The following is a 21,203-nucleotide window of genomic DNA, read 5'->3' as shown; positions in this document are numbered from 1 at the left end:
CCGTCGCGGGGGGGCGGGGTGAAAGTCTCCGCCGCCAATCAGCGAAGCGGATCGGAACGGGCTAGCGAATCGGAGGAGGGGTCATCAGCGCGGACTGCCTCATTCGCCAGCTCCGCGTTACGAGCCAGAGGGCCGCCTCCTCCTCCTCCTCCTCCTCCTCCTAGAAGGAGCGCCTTCGTTGCCCATGTGACCCCTCGCCGTCGCGAAAGGGAGTCATGGGAGTTGTAGTGTCGGGTTCGCTTCCTTCTCCTCGACCTTGCTAGTACCTGGCGCGCAGCGGGAGGAAGCGAGAGAGAACTTTTCCCCGAGATGGCGGCCGCTTGCAGGGTTCGAATGCAGGGTAGGGCGAGGAGGCGCGGCTGCCCGTGCAATGCGACCTTGGTGGGGAGGAAGCGGGGTCTGGCATCGGGGAGGAAACAGCGAGCGGGTCGGCTGGTGAATTAGGCGGCGGAGGAGGAGGAGCAGCTGCTGGGGCTGGTTAGGAGAGGAAGAGGTGTCGCCCAGAGAGCTCTGTGGTTGTGCTGAGATTCCCAGCCAGGGCCCAGGGCTCTGCCCCACAGTAGTTGTTTTAAATGTCACTTTTTGGTGCAACTCCCCCAAAAAACAGCGGCGAGCGGCAGACTCAGACCAAATCCGCTGCATAAATGCCGTCAATCAGCTGGCAAGCAAAACAATGCAGGGCAGCAAAGCCCCCGCCCGGCACAGGAGGGTCAGAAAGAAAGGCTTCCCAAGCTGGAGGATTCTGTACTTCTGCCCTCCGTAAAATATGGGGGCTGAAACAATGAACATTTGTGAATAAAAATATGTGTTGTTTCCCACCGTTAGGTCAGGTAAACGGAAGCAAAGGAGTAACAGGGAAAGTATACCTTGGCTGTACCCACACTAGGGCATTGATACATAACGGGGGTGATTTTTTGTGTGTGTTGTCCACACAGCACTTTCAATTTTATGCCACTTTTTTCCTGTCCCCATTAGTGGGTGGCACTTGGTGGAATATATTCACACTGTATGTGGTTGACCCTCCTCTCAATTAGTATTTACCTCCATAAGTTTTGGAAATTGGAGGTCCACTGTAGGCATGCATGCAGGAATTTATTTAGCTATCCGCATACACCTTAAGAAAATTGTCTGTGGGATAGCCTGACAAGCTTTCCAACAAAACCAACTTTTCAGGCAAGTTTCAAAGTAGGCAAAATGACCAATGATTGATTGATTTTTTTAATACAAGGGGTTTTTTTTATTCTACCAGATGTGTGCAAAAAAAGCAGGTTTAAAAATGCTCCCTGTTTGTTGTGCCATGCTGCAACAACAGCCCATGGAGGAGCACTTGGCCAGGTAGGTGAGGGCACAGACACCTCCAATCCCCAGAGCCTTGTTTTTATTTTAATAGAGCTCCTTTGCACTTCAGCAGCTCTGTGAAGAAGAGGACAGTCATGCCTGCCAAAATATCCTTCCATGGAATTTGTTCAAAGCACAGAAGCCGTATTAATTTTCTGCATCTGACTGGCATTTTAGTCTCCTGCCAGGATTTGTTATACCAGAATTGTCCCAAGGATCAGGCACATTAAAAGACACTTTGCAATATGCTGACAAACACACTATGGGTGACCTCTTAAAAGACAGCTTAGGAACTTTGCTGAGGCACACCTAGAAGCACAAATGCATAGGATCAGACCACTAGGCACATTTTCATGTACATAAACTAAAAGGGTCAACGTTACTCAGTGAGTTTAGGACATAGCATTGGTGGATAAATCTGGATGAAATGTTTAAAAGTACAATTTCACTATAGTGTGTCTCCTTTGCAGGCCTTCTTTCTGCCACTATGAACCGAGCTGTAGGCTTAGGTGTGCCTTTCAGAACTCCTGCCCGATCCTTCCACAGGAGCTGCAGGGCTTTGGAAGAATTACAGACAAAACCACAGTCTGGTGGAAAGACCTATGAACATGTGGAGTATATTCCCACAGGGAGGAAGGGCAAGAACCCCATGAAGGCAGTTGGCATTGCTTGGTGAGCATCATTTCATCAGTTTGTTTTATGATCTCCCCAGGTTAGCTGTCAATCTTGCAGCCTACAATGCCAGGCAACTTAGTCTGATGGAAATGCTAAGGAACCCTTGAATATATGGGCTGAGTATGGGAGTGGAAGGATATCAGGCTGTGGTGTGAGACTGAACAGCCCCAAGCAAAATCTTCCTGGGAGCAAGTTGTGGCTTATGTATTCTTTGCCTCTGTCCAGGGCCATTGGTTTCCCTTCTGGCATCATCCTTTTCCTCCTCACTAAACGAGAAGTGGACAAGAACCGTCTGAAGCAGCTGAAAGTCCGCCAGAAAATGAGGGCATCCAATGAGGGAGACTATGAAAGAGAGCGATACAGGACGGCATTGCGAGAAACAGAGGGACTTGCTCAAACGAAGTCCTAGCCCTGGGATGAAAGTGGCTAGAACTCTCAATCGTTGCCATTTTTAAGATGCTCTATCTCTGTACCAGAGTACTTTGCAGTGTATTGGAGTACCTTGCAGGTATTGGCTTCTGCCACCATCAGTTATCCTGGTGCATTCTCTGAATCTGCGTGAGACACCATACAGCGCTGTATGAAATATGGTCAGCTGATTTCTCATGATGCCTTTGTGTGGGGTTAAGCAGAGGTTATCGATAAATTCCCTACCATCACCAACATTAGATGTGTCCTAGGAAAACAGCACTGCAGTCTGGCTTGGCATCAAGTTGTAGGTATCTTGGGTTGAAAGATGATCTTCTTGTGGGTCTGAGTAATATTTAGGCGGGGTGTGGAATTATAAGCGCAGGGACAGTAGTTATGTAAGAAATGTTTGGCAGCGAGGACCCATTAAGTCCATCTTCTTGTACTTTCTAGATCAGCAGCATATTTAGGAATAAAACTGTGTTCTCATCACATTTTTTACAAAAAAATTGGCCAGAGGGGAGACCTGGTCTCACCATTCACACCTTGTCAGATTGGCATAAAAATGTCCCATTAAATCCTTGAAATTGAAGTGTGAAGTCTGATTCATTGCAGATGCAGGTTTATTTTGAGCATGCGGTGAACCGACTGGCTATAATCCAACAATCTGTCATTGATGCTTTAGCTCAGATTCCTGCTTTGCTGGGGGTTGGACTAAATGACCCTTGGGGTCCCTTCCAACTCTTAAGATTCTATGATTCTTGTGTGTGAATAGCACAATATTTGATTTCCTAAACACTGGCGGTATCATTACAGGGTCCTTTCTAGCATATTAAATCAATTGCTGTTTATAACCATTTTTGATAGTCAAATATATTGTTCCCATGTCTCTTCCACAGAGTGCCTTCTGCCATCCTGCACACCTATAAAAGTGTGGTGTTAGTTCCACTGTAATGTTACAGTTGGCACAAACACCACTCACAGATTTCAATAACTTCCCTAATGACTAGGATTGTGTAGCAATACCAGCAAGCTGCGAGATGAAGTAAAAGGAACAGCTGTTTCTAGTCAGTTCCACAAACCATTAAGTGTCCAGACACTGCATTTATGGTATTATTAAATTACATAGATTAAATGTATAATTTTTCAGTGTTCTTCCCCCACCCCATACATGGGTTTTAGAGCATGTGTTTTAATTCTCATAATTAATAGTTGGGTGCATTTCATTTTTTTTAAAAGAGGCGTTTGTATTTTTTGTAACTCATGCCAATTTGAGGGTGGGTCAAGTAAGATAGGGGGCTAACAATCCTGCAAAGGTCATCCTTAATCATTCTTGCTCTCTACAGGGGAGGCATTTGTTTTATGAGAAATAAAAGGGACTATGTGGTCTTATTCTTGACAAAGAATCCATCTTTCACTCATTGAGGGCCGTGTTCAGAGACATATATATATATAATGCAATAACTTTTAGGAAAGATTATTTATTACAACAGCAGTCATAAAGAAGAAACACACGGAAAAATTGCATACACAGGTTAAATTGCCGTGTTGGCACTTTGCGATAAATAAGTGGGTTTTGGGTTGCAGTTTGAGCACTTGGTCTCTAAAAGGTTCAACATCACTGACCTACGTCAAACCAGTGGCGTAGCGTGGGTTGTCAGCACCCGGGGCAAGGCAAGTAATTTGCGCCCCCTAATCTGTGGATTTGCGCCCCCTAACCCGTGGATTTGCCCTAACCCCAGATGTTGCGCCCGGTGCGGCCGGCCCCCCCTGCACCCCCCACGCTACGCCACTGCGTCAAACAGTGCTATATTAAGACAGTTGCCGTAATCTCTAATATGTAACAAGAATGGACAGTTAGCTTATTTTAAATATATATATTTGCAGTTACAGCTAAGAGAGCGGAACTTCACTGGAAGGTCTATATTTCTTGCCTGCATATGTTGCAGAAAAATGTAAAAATTACAGGCTCCAATCCAGGAAATCAATTTGTGCCCATGACACTGAAACCAGCGGGGTTTAAATCAATTGTGACTATAACACATCTCATGGATTTCAACATGACCTAAGCGCAACTAACTCTCTGCAATTGAGCATTTTCATGCAGTCAAATTTCATGCAAAATTTTAATGGCCATACAAAAATGCCTTAGTGGCGGAGTGGTTATGCATCAGCTTTGTGTACCATCAGTATAGGATCTTTGCAAACAACAGACTCATGTGCTGGTGAAGAGGGAAAAGGTGAAGAAACTTTTCGCCCAAATGCTGAGACAAAGTCCTGGCCCTAAGTACAGGTCCCACAGTCCCTAATTCCTGCCCACAAGCCTTGTGAAGGAGAGGAAGATGTAGATGACATCTATGTAGATCTGGATGGCTCCATAAATGTAATCCTCGGGACTGATGGCGTATTTCCTGTTCCCCAGCAGCAGCTGAGTATCATAAGCAAGGAACTGTAAGGAATCACAAAGCAGCATTTAGCCACATCATTCAATAAACGGTCTATCTTTAAAGCTTCCTTCTTTCCCCATCAACAGCCTTTGATTCCCACCTCAACCATTGGGTAAAGCTGATTTGATTTCCTGCTCCCCACCTGTTCCTGATGTAACTCTCCACTCACTGCTTCTTCCCTGGCTAGGGAACCATTTTGTGGTTTGCCTCAGGTGCCAAAATGTATTGGGCTGGGGCTGCCATGATCCCTCTGATTTTCCCCTCCCCACACCAGCTATTAATTAAGGTGCAGGGGGCAGCTATGTGGGACCAAACTAAATGAAAAATGCTGTGTCTAGTTTGGTCCAGAGTTTCCCACTTAGTCATCTGTAAACTTTTCTTAAGCCTATTGCAATATAGCAAGGCCCTGTCTGTACACCCTTTAAAGCCCACGTCTTCAGCAGCTGCATGGGATGGGTGTTGGGAGCACTTTCACCAACCCTCTGATCACAGGAACGCAGGAACAGCAGAGCACAGCATTCCTCTGGAACAGGTCCTGGTGCAGTGGACTCACATTTGCTATTGTGAGCACCTCAAATGCAGCAGAGTAATGGAAACGAAACAGTGGAGGTTTTGTTGCATACCTAACTTTATTACTACTACAAAACAAAAGAACATAACGGACATGCATGAGAGAACCAGCTCTCTCATACTGCCACCTAGTCTCTAGACAGATCAAAGAAAAACCAGCACAGTGCTAGGGACGGAAGTCTGGAAGAGTGGTTTCTGCCCCCTCCTTTCTCTGAGACAGAAAGTAAAACAAACATGATCTGGTGATCTTTGCAATGGGAGGGATGAAAATACTGACAGGCCGAAACCAATTCAAAGTAATTTGCAGCTGTAGTTAAGCATTCGTTGGTGTCTGCAAACATAGTGAAAGCTACAAAGCCAAGGATCTTAATGTTCCAGCATCTTCCCACAAAATTGGTACCCACCTCCTCAACGCAGTTGCCATTGGATTTAGCACACATCTATTTGCTATGAAGCTACATTGCATACAGTAGTACTGTCAGCCGTACTTGTCTTTTGGCTGAGGAGCAAGGTAGAAACGTAAGCAATAAATAAATTTTGCTAGAAATCTAAAGATGCTAGACAAAATCCACTCTCCAAAGCCTTTCCTTGTTTTTGTGCCCCTCTAGCTTCATTTGCCTGTTACGCTGCTAGTCTGGGACAGCCAGAAGATTCTTGAAGGGTCTCCACCTCAAAGAGGTGGTGGCGAAACAGGAAACTCTTGAGTTGTTGCCTATCAGAATTAACACAGTACACCCAGAATATTCAAAATGCTGCACGTATATTATTTCAGGAAAAGGGGTACCTCTATTCATGCAATCAACAGTAAATCTCTACTAACCAGGGTGAAGACTACAGCAGAAATGGCCGCATAAAGCAAGTCGAGCCAGTACATCTGCAAGAAGAGAAAAAGAGCGTCAACTAATGAGTTTCTACATCTCTGAATGAAAAAGGTTAAGAGACCTGCCGATATGTATTTATTTATGTTTACGAGTCGCTGTTTCTCAAAATGGTCCAAGGCGACTTAACAGAAATAGATGTACATTTAAAAAACAAAAATATTCCCATGGAGAACATATTGCGTACTGAAGGGATGCTTAAGGCAGCAGGCAAAGGGAATAAAGCTGAACTTCTAAACAGGCCTTGGTCCAAAGGAAGGGAATGAACTCTTTCAGGAAAGTGAGAGATTGGGCAAGGGCAGCCATTGCTCAAAGCCTCCTGAAACAATGCAGCAGCCCCCACCGAACACACACACACACACACATCAACTGGGATTGCTTTGCCACTGGAAGCTTTGTTGTATTGCTGATCCCATAGGCTAGCAAGTTCCCCAGCCACTTACGTATTTGCAGCTCAGGACAATGGCAGTGGCAATGCCAGTCACCATGAAGACAATGGCCATGATACAGAAGAAACCACGCCAGGTTGTGAGATCCACCTGTCAACGGAGGAAGTGACAAAAATACCTTATTACCTCTGGAAGTATTACTGCCCAAATGTATTCAGTTATGAAGTCCTCCGTCAGGGGTGGGCAACCATTTTTGTACTGAGGGCAACAGGTGGGCAGAGCCAAAGACAACAGTGTCCTGGATTAACTAACCTGACATAAAAACTGTCCACTTTCCACTTTCAGCCATGGCTACCTCAGATTAGAATTCCCAATTCTCTGCAAGTCTGTTCAGAAGCCCCACTAGGTATGATGGAGTTCCTCTCAAATCAGTAAACAGAGGAACTGTGGGGGCTTTTTTTTTTAGCACAACAGACAAGAAAGCAAGAGAAAGTAATTCTTTTCTGATTTTAGTGTGTTACATACACATGGCGGAAGCCTACTAATTTGCTCCCAGATGCCTGGGGGGGACTTAAGAACAGGATCCGGCCAAATGCCCATATAGTCCAGCATCCTCTTCTCACAGTGGCCAATCAGATGCCTGTGGGAAGCCCAAAAGAAGGAACTGAGAACAACAACACTCTCTCCTCCATCCCTTTCTGCCCCCACCAAGCCATGTAACCAGGTTTTTACAATCAATTTATTTTAATGAGATAAAATATTGCCTGTGCAGTCTGAAACTACACACAAAGAAGGGTCTACAATATACAGCTGATGTGAAAGTTTAAGGCAAAAAGCAAGAACCGCATAAGCACCCTGGGAGACAACTACTTTGTATTGAGTGTTTCCATGTTCCTATCCATGGAAATCCAGTGTGTGAGGAAAAGGAAGGCCTCTAGTTTAGAGCTCGCCAGGCTGGAACCAGTTTTCTACCTGCATACACCATTTTTTAATGGAGGGTAGTCACAATTGCAGCCATTAGCCTGCATTATTATATCTATGGTGTCCCCCCCCCCCCCGAAAGATCAGCTCATGGGAGCATACAAAAGAGAAGGGTGGCTGTCTAGCCTAACTCATGAAATGGAGGGCTGCATGTTGTAATGACAGGCCAGGTGTACATAACACCATGACAAGGAATTTCTTGTTTATGACAAGGGCCTTGTATTGTAAGGGTGGGATCCAAACATGCTTAGCTAAGTCACCATTTCCACCACAGGGCAATCACCCTTCCTAAGCCTGCTAACTGTACTGGAAAAAATGGGCTTTCTCACCTTTGTCTGAAAGGAGAAAACAGTGACAGTGATGGTTACAACTGCTGTGATGATCATGGCAATGACTACAGTCTTGGTATCATACACGCTGGTAACAAAAAGGTAAAAAAAATAAATCATACATTTTTGTTAAAATAATTTTATTATAATGCAACAACAACAAAATTAGGCACAAGGTACTTTTCAAACGGTCATAGTGGAGAGTTTTGACCAAACGTGATCCACCTGGAGGAAGAACCGGCAAGCCACTCCAGTATCCCTGCCAAGAAAACTCCATGGACAAAGACAACAGGCATATAAAAGTTATGACGCTGGAAGATGAGCCCCTCAGGTCGGAAGGCATCCAACATGCTACTGGGGAAGAGCAGAAGACAAGTACAAGTAGATTCAGAGCTGATGAAGCGGCTGGGCCAAAGCCGAAAGGACGTTCAGTTGCGGATATGCCTGGAAGCGAAAGGAAAGTCCAATGCTGTAAAGAAAAATATTGCATAGGAACCTGGAATGTAAGAACCATGAACCTTGGTAAGTTGGATGTGGTCAAAAATGAGATGGCAAGAATAAATATTGACATCCTGGGCATCAGTGAACTAAAATGGACGGGAATGGGCGAATTCAGTTTGGATGACCATCATATCTACTACCGTGGGCAAGAAACCCGCAAAAGAAATGGAGTGGCCCTCATAGTCAACAAAAGAGTGGCGAAAGCAGTACTGGGATGCAATCTCAAAAATGATAGAATGATCTCGATACGAATCCAAGGCAGACCTTTTAACATAACAGTAATCCAAGTTTATGCACCAACTACCTTTTAACATAACAGTAATCCAAGTTTATGCACTGAACCACTGGGCCGGTAAGATACAATCTAAATCAAATCCCTTATGAATACACAGTGGAAGTGAGGAACAGGTTTAAGGATTTAGATTTGCTAGACAGAGTGCCTGAAGAACTATGGATGGAGGCTCGCAACATTATATAGGAGGCAGCAACGAAAACCATCCCAATGAAAAGGAAATGTAAGAAAGCAAAGTGGCTGTCCAATGAGGCCTTACAAATAGCGGGGGAGAGAAGGCAAGCAAAATGCGAGGGAGATAAAGATACAGGAAACTGAATGCAGATTTCCAAAAAATAGCAAGGAGAGATAAGAAGGCCTTCTTAAACGAGCAATGCAAAGAAATAGAGGAAAACAACAGAATGGGAAGAACCAGAGATCTGTTCAAGAAAATTGGAGATATGAAAGGAACATTTCGTTCAAAGATTGCCATAATAAAGGACCAAAGTGGTAAGGACCTAACAGAAGCAGAAGACATCAAGAAGAGGTGGCAAGAATACACAGAGGAATTATACCAGAAAGATATGGATGTCTCGTACACCCCAGGTAGTGGGGTTGCTGACCTGGAGCCAGACATCCTGGAGAGTGACGTCAAATGGGCCTTAGAAAGCACTGCAAATAACACGGCCAGTGGAAGTGATGGTATTCCAGCTGAACTATTTAAAATTTTAAAAGATGATGCTGTTAAGGTGCTACACTCAATATGCCAGCAAGTTTGGAAAACTCAGCAGTGGCCAGAGGATTGGAGAAGATCAGTCTACATCCCAATCCCAAAGATGGGCAGTGCTAAAGAATGCTCCAACTACTGCACAATTGCACTCATTTCACACATTAGCAAGGTTATGCTTAAAATTCTACAAGGAAGGCTCAAGCAGTATGTGGACCGAGAACTCCCAGAAGTGCAAGCTGGATTTAGAAGAGGCAGAGGAACCAGAGACCAAATTGCAAACATGCGCTGGATTATGGAGAAAGCTAGAGAGTTCCAGAAAGACATCTACTTCTGCTTCATTGACTATGCAATAGCCTTTGACTGTGTCGACCACAGCAAACTATGGCAAGTTCTTAAAGAAATGGGAGTGCCTGATCACCTCATCTGTCTCCTGAGAAATCTCTATGTGGGACAAGAAGCTACAGTTAGAACTGGATATGGAACAACTGATCGGTTCAAAATTGGGAAAGGAGTACGACAAAGCTGTATATTGTCTCCCTGGTTATTTAACTTATATGCAGAATTCATCATGTGAAAGGCTGGGCTGGATGAATCCCTAGCCGGAATTAAGATTGCTGGAAGAAATATCAACAACCTCAGATATGCAAATGACACAACCTTGATGGCAGAAAGTGAGGAGGAATTAAAGAACCTTTTATTGAGGGTGAAAGAGGAGAGCGCAAAATATGGTCTGAAGCTCAACATCAAAAAAACGAAGATCATGGCCACTGGTCCCATCACCTCCTGGCAAATAGAAGGAGAAGAAATGGAGGCAGTGAGAGACTTTACTTTCTTGGGCTCCATGATCACTGCAGATGGTTAAGAGACGCCTGCTTCTTGGGAAGAAAGCAATGACCAACCTGGACAGCATCTTAAAAAGTAGAGACATCACCTTGCCAACAAAGGTCCGTATAGTAAAAGCTATGGTTTTCCCAGTAGTGATGTATGGAAGTGAGAGCTGGACCATAAAGAAGGCTGATCGCCGAAGAATTGATGCTTTTGAATTATGGTGCTGGAGGAGACTCTTGAGAGTCCCATGGACTGCAAGAAGATCAAACCTATCCATTCTTAAGGAAATCAGCCCTGAGTGCTCACTGGAAGGACAGATCGTGAAGCTGAGGCTCCAATACTTTAGCCACCTCATGAGAAGAGAAGACTCCCTGGAAAAGACCCTGATGTTGGGAAAGGTGGAGGGCACAAGGAGAAGGGGACGACAGAGGACGAGATGGTTGGATAGTGTCTTCAAAGCTACAAACATGAGTCTGACCAAACTGCGGGAGGCAATGGAAGACAGAAGTGCCTGGCGTGCTCTGGTCCATGGGGTCACGAAGAGTCGGACACGACTAAACGACTAAACAACAACAACAACTTTTCAAACTTGAGGGGTTGTATCCAATGCTCCAGCCACATGATTTTGCTGGTGCAAACACAGGTAAATAGGAAGCTGCATTATGCCAAGTCAACCTTTCAGTTCATCCAGCTCAGTTATGCCTACACTGACTGGCAGCAGCTCTCGAAGGTTTCAGGCAGGTTTCTCTCAGCCCTAGGAATTGAAGCTGGGAGCATCTGCACGCAGAACAGGTCTCTATCATTGAGCCAAGACCCTTCTGCTTCCTCTCCTCACCCTGTGCACCTACAAAATGTGCTCCATAGGACCCCCCAATGCTCCAGAGCTGATTTTGAGGGCATGCAGGGGGCTGGAGGGGACAGGAGAGGAAGCAGCTCTGTGGCACACAACCAAGTTCATTGTGCCAGCAGAGCTGCAGCATTGAATATCATCCTCTTATAGCCAAAAACAAGGCCACTTCGAAAATTGCATTATCAAAAACTTGCCCATATTTTTTCACCAAGAAGGAACACCATTTATTTCATCAAGAATCCACTTGATTGTTTGCTTCTCTCACAGTGCAATCCTAGGGATGTTTACTCAGAAATAAGCTCCACTATGTTCAGTGGAATTTCCCCAGTAGCAATTAAAGAATCTAGTAAGGGGGGGTTGGTTAGTGGTTTTTTTTAAGGAGAGGCTGGACAGCCATCTCCCAGGGAAGCTGTGGCAGCAGACTGCCTGCATCAGCAGGAAGTTGGAGTAGATGACCTTTGGTCAGTTCAACTCCAAGCACCCATAATTCTAGGTTTGTTTAGGATTGCAGACTTAATTTTGCATTATTGGCTATTGTTTCCCTCACTACTACCTCCTGTACTTTCCACCTGCTGAACTTTTCACATTCTGTCAGGATGTTAAATTATTTCCACACTTTTGCTATGCAATTTTTTATTTTATTTTATTTTTTTGCAGCCACAACCATAGAAATGAGTTCCATGCAGAGGGGTGAAAAGGGATGTGCAGTAGCGTCTGGGGATATGACCTATTTGGAGACATTTTCTAAATCCAGCTCAGAAACAGCTTCCCACTGTGTAGGCCTTTACTGTATCACTTCCATTTACCACTTTGCACAGTACCTTGCGATTGTGCCAGTCATGAATGCCGTGGACATGGTCTAGGGAAAATCAGAAAACAAAACAAAAATTAACAGAGCACCATCTGCACTAGAGATGGTGAAAATGTGGCCTTCCAGATCTAACAGATTCCGTAATCTGTGGCCACTGACCATCATGGCTGGGACATATGGGAGTTGGAGTCCAACAACATCTGGAGGGTCACAGGTTCCCCACTTCTGACCTACAGCATCCTTTGACCCCCTAGTTACACATCAGGACAAATAGTTTCGGCTTCTTCCATTATTTACATAACAGAAATACTTTATCTGCTACTCTGTGCTGGCCCTTTTCCTATCACTATGGCAATCATCCAGTCAGCACAAGCTTTTCACCTCACCAGATGGAACAACCCACCCCCACCCCACTTTTCCCTACATACTTTTCTGTGTCTTCTCTCATACACACCCAAAGTCAATTTTGGGGGTGTGGGGAGAAGAAAAGGGGGAAAGCCCACTTCCACTAGCAAGGCTAGTTAGTTGATCCCAATATTTGATATACAAAGGTGTTCTGAATTTATGAAAAGGGGATAGAATTGCAAGTATTTATTTTTTACATACTAAACCAATTTGGACAATTTATTTTGCTTGAAAATTTGTGGCGAGTCAAATGCATTGTCCTACACTTCATCTTAGACCCTTCTTCCACCATCTCCCCCCAATAGAGATTTTGCATCATTCGAATGCAAACCACACAAAAAACTGTACTTACAAAGATAGTCATGAGGATTATGTTCCATGGGAAGCGCCTCCTGAAAGACACCGGCAAGAGAGTCAGAGAGTACGTGCAGGCGGTCTCACCTCAAGAAAAGGAGCCTTCTGAGAGAATTCAACATACTGATGACACTGCACTTCAAATCTCCTAATGCATGGGTAGGCAAACTAAGGCCCGGGGGCTGGATCCAGCCCAATCACCTTCTAAATCCGGCCTGCGGACAGTCTGGGAATCAGCGTGTTTTTACATGAGTAGAATATGTGCTTTTATTTAAAATGCATCTCTGGGTTATTTGTGGGGCCTGCCTGGTGTTTTACATGAGTAGAATGTGTGCTTTTATTTAAAATGCATCTCTGGGTTATTTGTGGGGCATAGGAATTTGTTCATTCCCCCCCCCCAAAAAAAAATAATATAGTCCGGCCCCCCACAAGGTCTGAGGGACAGTGGACCGGCCCCCTGCTGAAAAAGTTTACTGACCCCTGTCCTAATGGCTGCTCCCAGCGGCTTTATGGAGATGTTAACTTGGGGAAAATACAAGTTCCCTGTAGTACCCCACAGCACAACTGACAGGGAACTGAGTCAGCCAGTAGTTCTCTCTCTGAACTGGCCCTATGGACAGAAGTGAAGCCACTGTACCAGAGAGCTGGCCAAGTAAGATACCAAGGCAATTTATATCCAAAGCCATTGTCCTTTGACAAGTCCATCTTCTGTCGTTGTCCCCTCCTTATGAGTCCCAGCAAATGTTGAAACTCTGTTTTTTGTGTGATCACAAATGTCGTCAACAGATACGTACTGGATGCTTCTACACAAGGCCAGCACAAGGTAGCAGATCAAGAATACAGCACTAGGGATGAAAAAGAGAGAGAGAGATGACTTATTTAAAACTAGCTGGCAACTCTAATAAATAAACAGCTTTCCAAATGTAGGAGCTCCCTCAAGCCCTTCTTGAACCATGAAGGGAGATAGCCTCCATACAAAAATAATATCCCTCCCATCAATTGACTATGCATGTTTGTTATTTAATTTAATAGAATTTATATACTTTCTAAACATCAACAGCATTTTACATAAAATATAAAAAGCGCATTAAAATTACCAGTAAAATCAGATGTCAACGTTTCATCAGGAAACTATGGATGAAGAAGGCAGGTTTCCTCTAGGGAAGGATACCATGTGCAACTTATTCCCCAGAGGCCCCCTGCACAACACAGCCATTGTGCTGTTATGAAATGGTAGTGATGGAAGTTACAGGAGAGACAGGGTGAGAGAATCTGACATGAAGCAGCTTAGCTGGCCAGTAGAGCAATCTGTCTTGGCAACAGGTCAAGAGTGGAATTTGGCTCTGCATCTGTATAGGGAGTGATACTTACTAAGATACATAGTACAGGGCAATATTCCTTTGCACATAATGGCTCACAGGGTGTCTGTGGAGAAGGAAGAGAGCACAAGATGAGATACCTGCCCTGGTTCTTGCAGTTCTGTACTGCCAGAATAGTTTCTGGATCAGAACATTGTGGGCAGAATCCAGCTGGATTTTGGAGGGGCATTTTGCCATTTTTCCGTAGTGAAAATGATGAAACTTTGAAAGGACAAGGTTTTTAAATTTATGTTTTCCATTTAAAAGACAAAATTATAACAATGGAGAAACGATGCACTGGTGAAATTCTTTCATTGCATAATTTTGCATGTTTTTTTTTAATGGGCAAAAAGAAAAAGGGGGAAAGAACCCATTCAAATATCTCTTTATTAAAGATTTTGAGAAAAGCCAAGGTCACAAAATAAAGTATCCCCTCCCATCTAGAAAAAAGTTCCACAAAACAAGCCCAAATGACAGAGAGGCAGATATTTGAATAATTTCACCACTTTAAAATTGCAGGACAGATTAAAAAATAAATAAATAAATAACAAATCAACATAAAATACTTTTTTTCCTGATTTTAGGGAAATGGCACAGGTACAGAATTTCATCTTCTACAATCTAGAATATGAATTTTCAAATGCAGCTAAATGGGAACAGAAGTAACCAGATGTCAGAATAGTGGGGTAGAACTGGTTCATTCTGATAACCCCTACCTTTAGAGTCCCAGAACCCCTCCAGAGTTCTAGCAGAGCACCAGAAAACTTACGAAAAAGTGAAGAGTGCAACGATGCCCACAGTCACCAACAGCTGAAGGGTGATGATGCTGTAGACCTGGTCATGAAGACAAACAAGATGTGAGCATCTGCATATATATATAAATGCAAACAAGCATGTTGCAATTTACAGATGCCAAGATAACCCAGTAGCAAGATCAGATTCCCATGAATGGTGACTGTTGCTGAACTGTGTACTAGAGCACCTTGACCCTATCATATATGCCTTCTCCCTCTCCCTCAAAGTGCCTTCAGACTTACCTTGCAAATGAAAGTTTGCCGGACATTCTTGTCAACCCAACAAGCAATGCGAAAACCCCCATCTTCCTCTGCGAGACACTCCAAATCTGTTGTATCTGATGACAAACAGCAACATTTGTTAATGTAAATTTCAAAGCCACAAGATCTGGATGGTACAGATTCCACCCTAGGGCCCATAGACGCTGCTGAAGCATTGCTTTTCCACACTTAGCATGAAGTAGAATTCAAACAGTGGTTCAACAGGACCTTTAACATGGCACTATATTATCCATCAATACCCACTGCCATCCCAATAGTTGTTGGTAGCCCCCACTAGTGGCTACCATTTGTAGTTTAAGAAATATACATTCATACCTCGGGTTAAAGTTCCTTCAGGTTGAGCGTTTTTGGGTTGCGCTCCGCAGCAACCCAGAAGTAATGGAACATGTTACTTCTGGGCTTGCCTAATACCTGGCGCCTCTCTTCATACCAGCTCTCAACTTTCCTCCCTGTTTGTGGAGATTCTCCTGTCCCCAGCAATTCGCAATAATCTCACCCCTCACCCCTCTGCCACCGTTCTTGCAGAATCTCTGCTTTTAACCAGGTGAATCGAAGTATGCTCTCGCACCTGCAGCTCCAGTTTTCTTGCCATCATAGGGAGGTGGACTCTGCTCTGCCATGATGTGTCAGGGAGGCTTAGCACAGCACCTGGAAAAAACCAAGGAAGTAAACCCTCATTATCACTTGGAGAGTGAAAACAAACATAAAATACAGGATGCAAAATACAACATGCCCATCCCTGAGGCAGCACCCCTTCTCTGAACTGCTGGTTTTGGGAAAATTGGCTTCCAGGTGGAGAAATCGAAATTGGAAACAGAACTGTTAGAACCCAATACTAAGAACGTATCAAGAATGTACAATTTGTTGCTGAAGTGGAATACAATAGGTGAGACAGTTAAATCAGCCATGATTAAATGGGCACAGGACATTGGTCATGACATTATGTTTGCTGACTGGGAACAGTTATGGACCACCGGTATAAAATTCACGGCATGTAATGCCCTAAGAGAAAATATTATGAAAATGATTTACAGGTGGTACATGACCCCAGTCAAACTTGCGAAGATTTATCATCTGCCCAATAATAAATGTTGGAAATGTAATGAGACTGAAGGCACCTTCTTCCACCTTTGGTGGACCTGCCCAAAGATTAAAGCCTTTTGGGAAATGATTTATAATGAAATTAAGAAGGTACTTAAATGTACTTTTCATAAGAAACCAGAGGCATTTCTCTTGGGCATGGTCGGCCAAGTGGTGTCAAGGAGGGACAAGAATTTTTTTACGTACGCCACTACAGCAGCAAGGATTCTCCTAGCAAAGTATTGGAAGACACAAGAATTACCCACACTGGAAGAATGGCAGACGAAAGTGATCGACTTTATGGGACTGGCAGAAATGACTGGCAGAATCCGTGACCAAGAGAAAGAGACGGTGGAGGAAGATTGGAAGAAGTTTAAAGTATATCTTAAGAACTGTTATAAAATTGAGGAGTGCTAAAATGTCAAGGGGAAGGAAGATGCAGAATTACAGCTGAAATTGTTTGATGATTTAAGGTGAAACTGAGAAAGATAACAAGTTTAAATTTAATTGGTAAAAAGGGTTGCTGAAAAATTGTAAAATAAGGATGCAAAAAGGGTGAGGTATGGGGAAGTCCGAGAAAGGAGGTTTATGAAAATGAGGTTAAGAATTTATATTTGTGTGTTTGTTTGTATTTGTTGATGTTTTTACGTTGTTGTTGTTTTGTTTTTAAAATTGGAAAATTAATAAAAATTATTATAAAAAAAAAAATGAACTGCTGGTTTTGAACATACCAGGCCAAAGGAGCCCAGCAAGGTGTGCCAAGCATAAACCGTAAGGGAAAAGGTGTTGAATCCAGAGTGCAGCATTCAAAATTCACCAGGTACCAGGGGAATTTTGCTCCTGGCTATCAGCCACTTGCAACCAAGTGAAGATGCCCAGGTGCCAGGATGGTGTCTGATGTCTCCACCATCTGGAGCTGCATGCCTAGGCATCCTTGGATCTTGACTGTTTTCACCCACAAGCAACACATTCTGTAGAATTCTATCCATTATATTTGAATTTCGGAAACCAAAAAGTCATATTGAAAAATACAACTTCCAAGCCGTCTGGGACCCAAATGACAACTAGGCATTCTGTTTTGGCAACTGTAGCCCTGGTTTAAAGAGCCATTTGAGTTTCTAACACTGCCAGAGTGACTGCTTATTTCCAGAGAGGCTAGCCTTCAGGAGGCTGTAAAGGCAGGACTATAAAAAACAAAGATGAGGGAGTTTCTATAATGCATGAGTTCCTGGTGGTGGGAATTTGGACAAGGGGCTGCCGCCTACTGAAATGGTCTCTGAGGTAGCCTATCTGTAGGTTCAAACTCCTGTTCTTTCCCCATAGCCTGTTGCCTTGTCTTCTAGGCCCATGGAGGAAAGGTGTCTGCACTCCATGACATAGCTTGGGCGCGGAGAACCTTTAGCCCTCTAGATGATGTTGCTGAACAACAATGCCCATCATCCCTGGCTATTGACCATGCTTGCTGGGGCTGATGGGAGTTGTGGTTCAGCAATATCTGGAGAGCCAAAAGTTCCCCACACCTGACATAGCTGAAAGTATCCATCACGACACTAGCTGCCTGATTTGCAATGTTTCTTCAAAGAGCCGTACATTTTTAATAAATGGAACATTGCAATGAAAAGGGGGGTGGGGGAGACATTCTGAATTGGACCCTGAAACTAACCATCCTTGTTTCAGGACTGACCCTCTGCAACCCATCTCCCAGCAGCCAGATTCTGAACTCTTCAAAAATAGCCCCAGGAAGAGATCTGTGATCTGGCTGTCACTAAGGCATGACTCAATGTTGCTGCTCAACCTATTAAAGGAAGGGCATATGGTGGATATACCCACCTAAACTGAGGGGAAAGGCAATCCTGGCCACCACCATCACCTGCTCATTTAAAAGCAGTTCCATATAAAAAAAAAAATACTCACATTGTGAGTTCTCACAGGAAGCGCAACCCTGAGCAAAACAAACTCTGTGGTTAAGTGGGGAAAGGACTGTCTGCTATTGGTTAGTCATCGCCCCCTTTTTTCCTTAGGGGTCTGTCACTTCTGAATGCAAGTATTCTCAGAATAGATACATATATTATTGTAATCTTAATACACTACCACCACCACCACCACCACCCCCCCGACATCTGAACAGCACACTGGCAAAATGGAACAGCATTTGGTTCTTTCCCCCGCCCCCCCATTTCCTCACTAACTTTACTGGACAGGTTCAGGGACAGCGTGAACAAATAATTAACAATATATATACCATGTTTCAGTTCTTCTTTTCTTCCAATTAACTTCCTTCATCCTCAACATGGTTCTCTTTTCATTTTTTGTAAACTGTCTCCTTATTTCATTATTACCGCTTTTTCCTTTCTGTTTTTTAACTTAAAGGCCATAATTTATTTTGCAGAAGTTAATTGAAACAAGTCCAAGTTTTAATTTGAGGGCACTTCTTTTTAAGGTATTCTCTATATTTTCCCCATTCTTTTTGAAATTTTTGTTTGGACTGACCCCTAATAGCCTCTGTCAATCTGCCAAATTGATAGCGTTTGGTTCTATGGCAGAGGGGACATGGGCCTGACAGTTCTCTTTATTATATATTCACATTCCAAATCTTTTAGAGAATGTGTGGGGAACTTTTAGCCCTTCACATGTTGCTGAACAACAGCTCCCAGCATCCCTGGCCATTGGCCATGCTTACTGGGGATGACAGGAGTTGTCCTTCAGCAATATTGGGAGGCCCAATGGTCCTCCATCGCTGTTTTTGAGACTATCAATGTTTCTAAGAACAATTAATACAACTACAAGAATACCATGATATGTTAATAACATACATGCTTTAAATTGGCACTGCATTTTACATCCGTCAAAGTCATGGAAACACAGGTGCCTATCTAGTTCTGTATCCTGTTCTTATGGTGGTCAACCATGTGTGTGGAGCAACAGGTGATTTCCAGCAAACAGTTATTCAGAGGCATACTTACCTAGTGTTATCTGGCTCCCACAGATATACTTATCCCTCCATGACTTTGTCTAATCCTCTTTTAAAGCCATCCAAGTTGGTGGCCATCACTTCCTCTTGTGGGATTGAATCCCATCGTTTTGACTACATGCTGTTTGAAGAACGTACCTTCTTTTACCTGTCTCGAAACTTCCAGCATTCAGTTTTGCAGCCCAGTTCCAGTATCAGGAGAGGGGGAGACGAACTTCTTTCAATCCACTTTCTCCACATCATGTATAATCTCATACAACTCTATCTTGTCCCTTCTTACTCAGTTTTTCCAAACTAAAAAGCCCCCAAAGTCGCAACGGTTTCATCCACACAGGAGAGTTCCTCCACCCATGATCATTTTGAGTAATGGAGATCTACTTTCTGCAGCAATTCACAGCAAGCAGCACTGCACATCAAAGAAACCTCAAAATACCTCACTGACAAGGCCATCTTCCTCAAACAAGTATCTTCCATAAACTTTGAAACACTGCAATTCAAAGGAAATGGCTTCAAGACATACTCAAACTTACGACTCTCTGGGGCATTTCTTAATATTATTTCTTAATAGCACAATTTCATGGCATACTTTTGCCGGTTTGCCTGAATCAGCGGCTTACATGAACGTGTTGGAGCAGGTAAAGAACCATTACTGCTCCATTATGGAACAAGAGCATTCGAACAGACTCACCATGCTTAGTATCAACTGTTGCATGGCACAAAAGCTACATTTCCACCTCAATAATTAGTGCATTTGCACAGAAAAGGAAAGCTTCCGTTATTTTTTTTTAATCAAATGACGTCTCACTCTTTTTTTAAGAGCCTTATTTTGATATTTTTGCATTGTCGTTATTATGGGCTAAGGATCTCTGAAGCTGGAAGTGTCCTGGCCCTGTCTGGACCCGAGAGGGTCTGCTCGCACGTGCGATGATGTGGGTTTGAGAGTAGCGTTTATCCCATAGTAGGTCCCGTCGGAAAAGTCACAGCCGAACACAAGGCGCCGGTGGTCCTTGTGCCAGTCGGTTTATTTCCAGGCAAAAATGTGCTGGAAGTTATTGATCCCCTCAAGATCAAATTAGACTCCACCCCCGCCCCTGAATCTTAGCGTGGGAATTAAAATTAGACCTGAACTTTGGAGACTGAGACTTTTTCGCTGGCTAGAGCGATGCCCGTCCAAACCGAAGCGACCCCCTACGCCATGTGACCGAGCACAGGTACCCAATCCCTTGCCCCAAATTTCCCAGCATCCTTACCTTAACCCGTGTGCCTAGCTCCGGCACCCTCGTCTCCCGTTGCCAAAGTTTTAGACCGAAAAATGACCTACGGCTCTTCGAAGTAAAATCCCGAGAATGATGGGAGAAAAGTTCCCAGAAATGACGAGGAAGTGATGGGAGGGGGAACGTTTGGTCCCCTCCCTATTGCATGAAGCGGGCTATGGGATGGAGCGGGAGTGCCCCCAAGAGGAGAGCTGGAGCTATTGCAAGCTCCCCTTGTGTCGAGAGCTCAGAGAGGAAATGTTAGCACTGAGGTCAGAGGAAATTCCCTGGTCACCTAAAAAGTAGCACTAGAAGTCTTGGAAGGCCCCACATCAGCAGATTTCCTTCTGGATTCATTCCTTGTCCTGGAATCATGTACTAGCCACTACTGTTTGAACCAACACGCTGCTTCTGATAAACACTTTGGGCAATTGCAAGGTTAATATTCCTCCAAATTGCATAAATGCATAACACTTGCAGATAGACACACTTCTGGTTTTTGAGCACATCAGGGACAAGTCATTAAGGTAAGTCATAAATGGAGTCTGGTGTTGTAATCCATGCAAATAGACCGCGTAGGCTTCTAGTAGTCTGGGAGTATAATACATGAGACTTTGTGGTGTCAGAGTGATCAGACCTTTGTGCCTTATTGAGACTGCAAGTGCACCTCAAAGTTGAAGAAAAAAACAGAATGCAAACA

The 21,203-nt window shown here is 43.9% G+C and overlaps 2 protein-coding genes across 2 annotated transcripts; one reads left to right on the top strand and one right to left on the bottom strand.

The window, feature by feature from the left end:
- The first annotated feature begins 183 nt into the window (after nucleotides 1–183).
- Nucleotides 184–3,013, top strand: LOC307212395 (uncharacterized protein). Its single transcript, XM_079969699.1, has 3 exons — nucleotides 184–340; nucleotides 1,809–2,010; nucleotides 2,239–3,013. Exons 1-3 carry the CDS (start codon nucleotides 310–312, stop codon nucleotides 2,420–2,422), a joined length of 417 nt encoding a protein of 138 aa, XP_079825825.1. The 5' UTR covers nucleotides 184–309; the 3' UTR covers nucleotides 2,423–3,013.
- Nucleotides 3,014–3,886: 873 nt separating this feature from the next.
- LOC307212305 (protein lifeguard 3-like) lies at nucleotides 3,887–20,658 on the bottom strand. The gene is made up of 12 exons (XM_079969472.1): nucleotides 20,501–20,658; nucleotides 15,768–15,847; nucleotides 15,161–15,255; nucleotides 14,893–14,957; nucleotides 14,137–14,190; nucleotides 13,560–13,610; nucleotides 12,764–12,803; nucleotides 12,017–12,054; nucleotides 8,016–8,103; nucleotides 6,760–6,855; nucleotides 6,259–6,312; nucleotides 3,887–4,870 (listed from the first exon to the last, which is right to left on the bottom strand). Exons 2-12 carry the CDS (start codon nucleotides 15,817–15,819, stop codon nucleotides 4,727–4,729), a joined length of 777 nt encoding a protein of 258 aa, XP_079825598.1. The 5' UTR covers nucleotides 15,820–15,847; nucleotides 20,501–20,658; the 3' UTR covers nucleotides 3,887–4,726.
- Between the last annotated feature and the right edge of the window lie 545 nt (nucleotides 20,659–21,203).

Source organism: Podarcis cretensis (assembly GCF_951804945.1).
Source record: "Podarcis cretensis genome assembly, chromosome: 1".
Taxonomy (NCBI): Eukaryota; Metazoa; Chordata; class Lepidosauria; order Squamata; family Lacertidae; genus Podarcis; species Podarcis cretensis.
This window is presented reverse-complemented; position numbering and strand designations above follow the sequence as displayed.

Coding starts and splice junctions, on each gene's coding strand:
- LOC307212305 (XM_079969472.1), bottom strand. CDS start 15,819: ATGGCAGAGCAGAGTCCACCTCCCTATGATGGCAAGAAAACTGGAGCT. Junction 13,611..14,136: donor GCCCTGTACTATGTATCTTA/GTAAGTATCACT, acceptor TTTCATCCCTAG/TGCTGTATTCTTGATCTGCT. Junction 12,055..12,763: donor TAATCCTCATGACTATCTTT/GTAAGTACAGTT, acceptor GATTTTCCCTAG/ACCATGTCCACGGCATTCAT.
- LOC307212395 (XM_079969699.1), top strand. CDS start 310: ATGGCGGCCGCTTGCAGGGTTCGAATGCAGG. Junction 341..1,808: donor TTGCAGGGTTCGAATGCAGG/GTAGGGCGAGGA, acceptor TCTCCTTTGCAG/GCCTTCTTTCTGCCACTATG. Junction 2,011..2,238: donor AAGGCAGTTGGCATTGCTTG/GTGAGCATCATT, acceptor GCCTCTGTCCAG/GGCCATTGGTTTCCCTTCTG.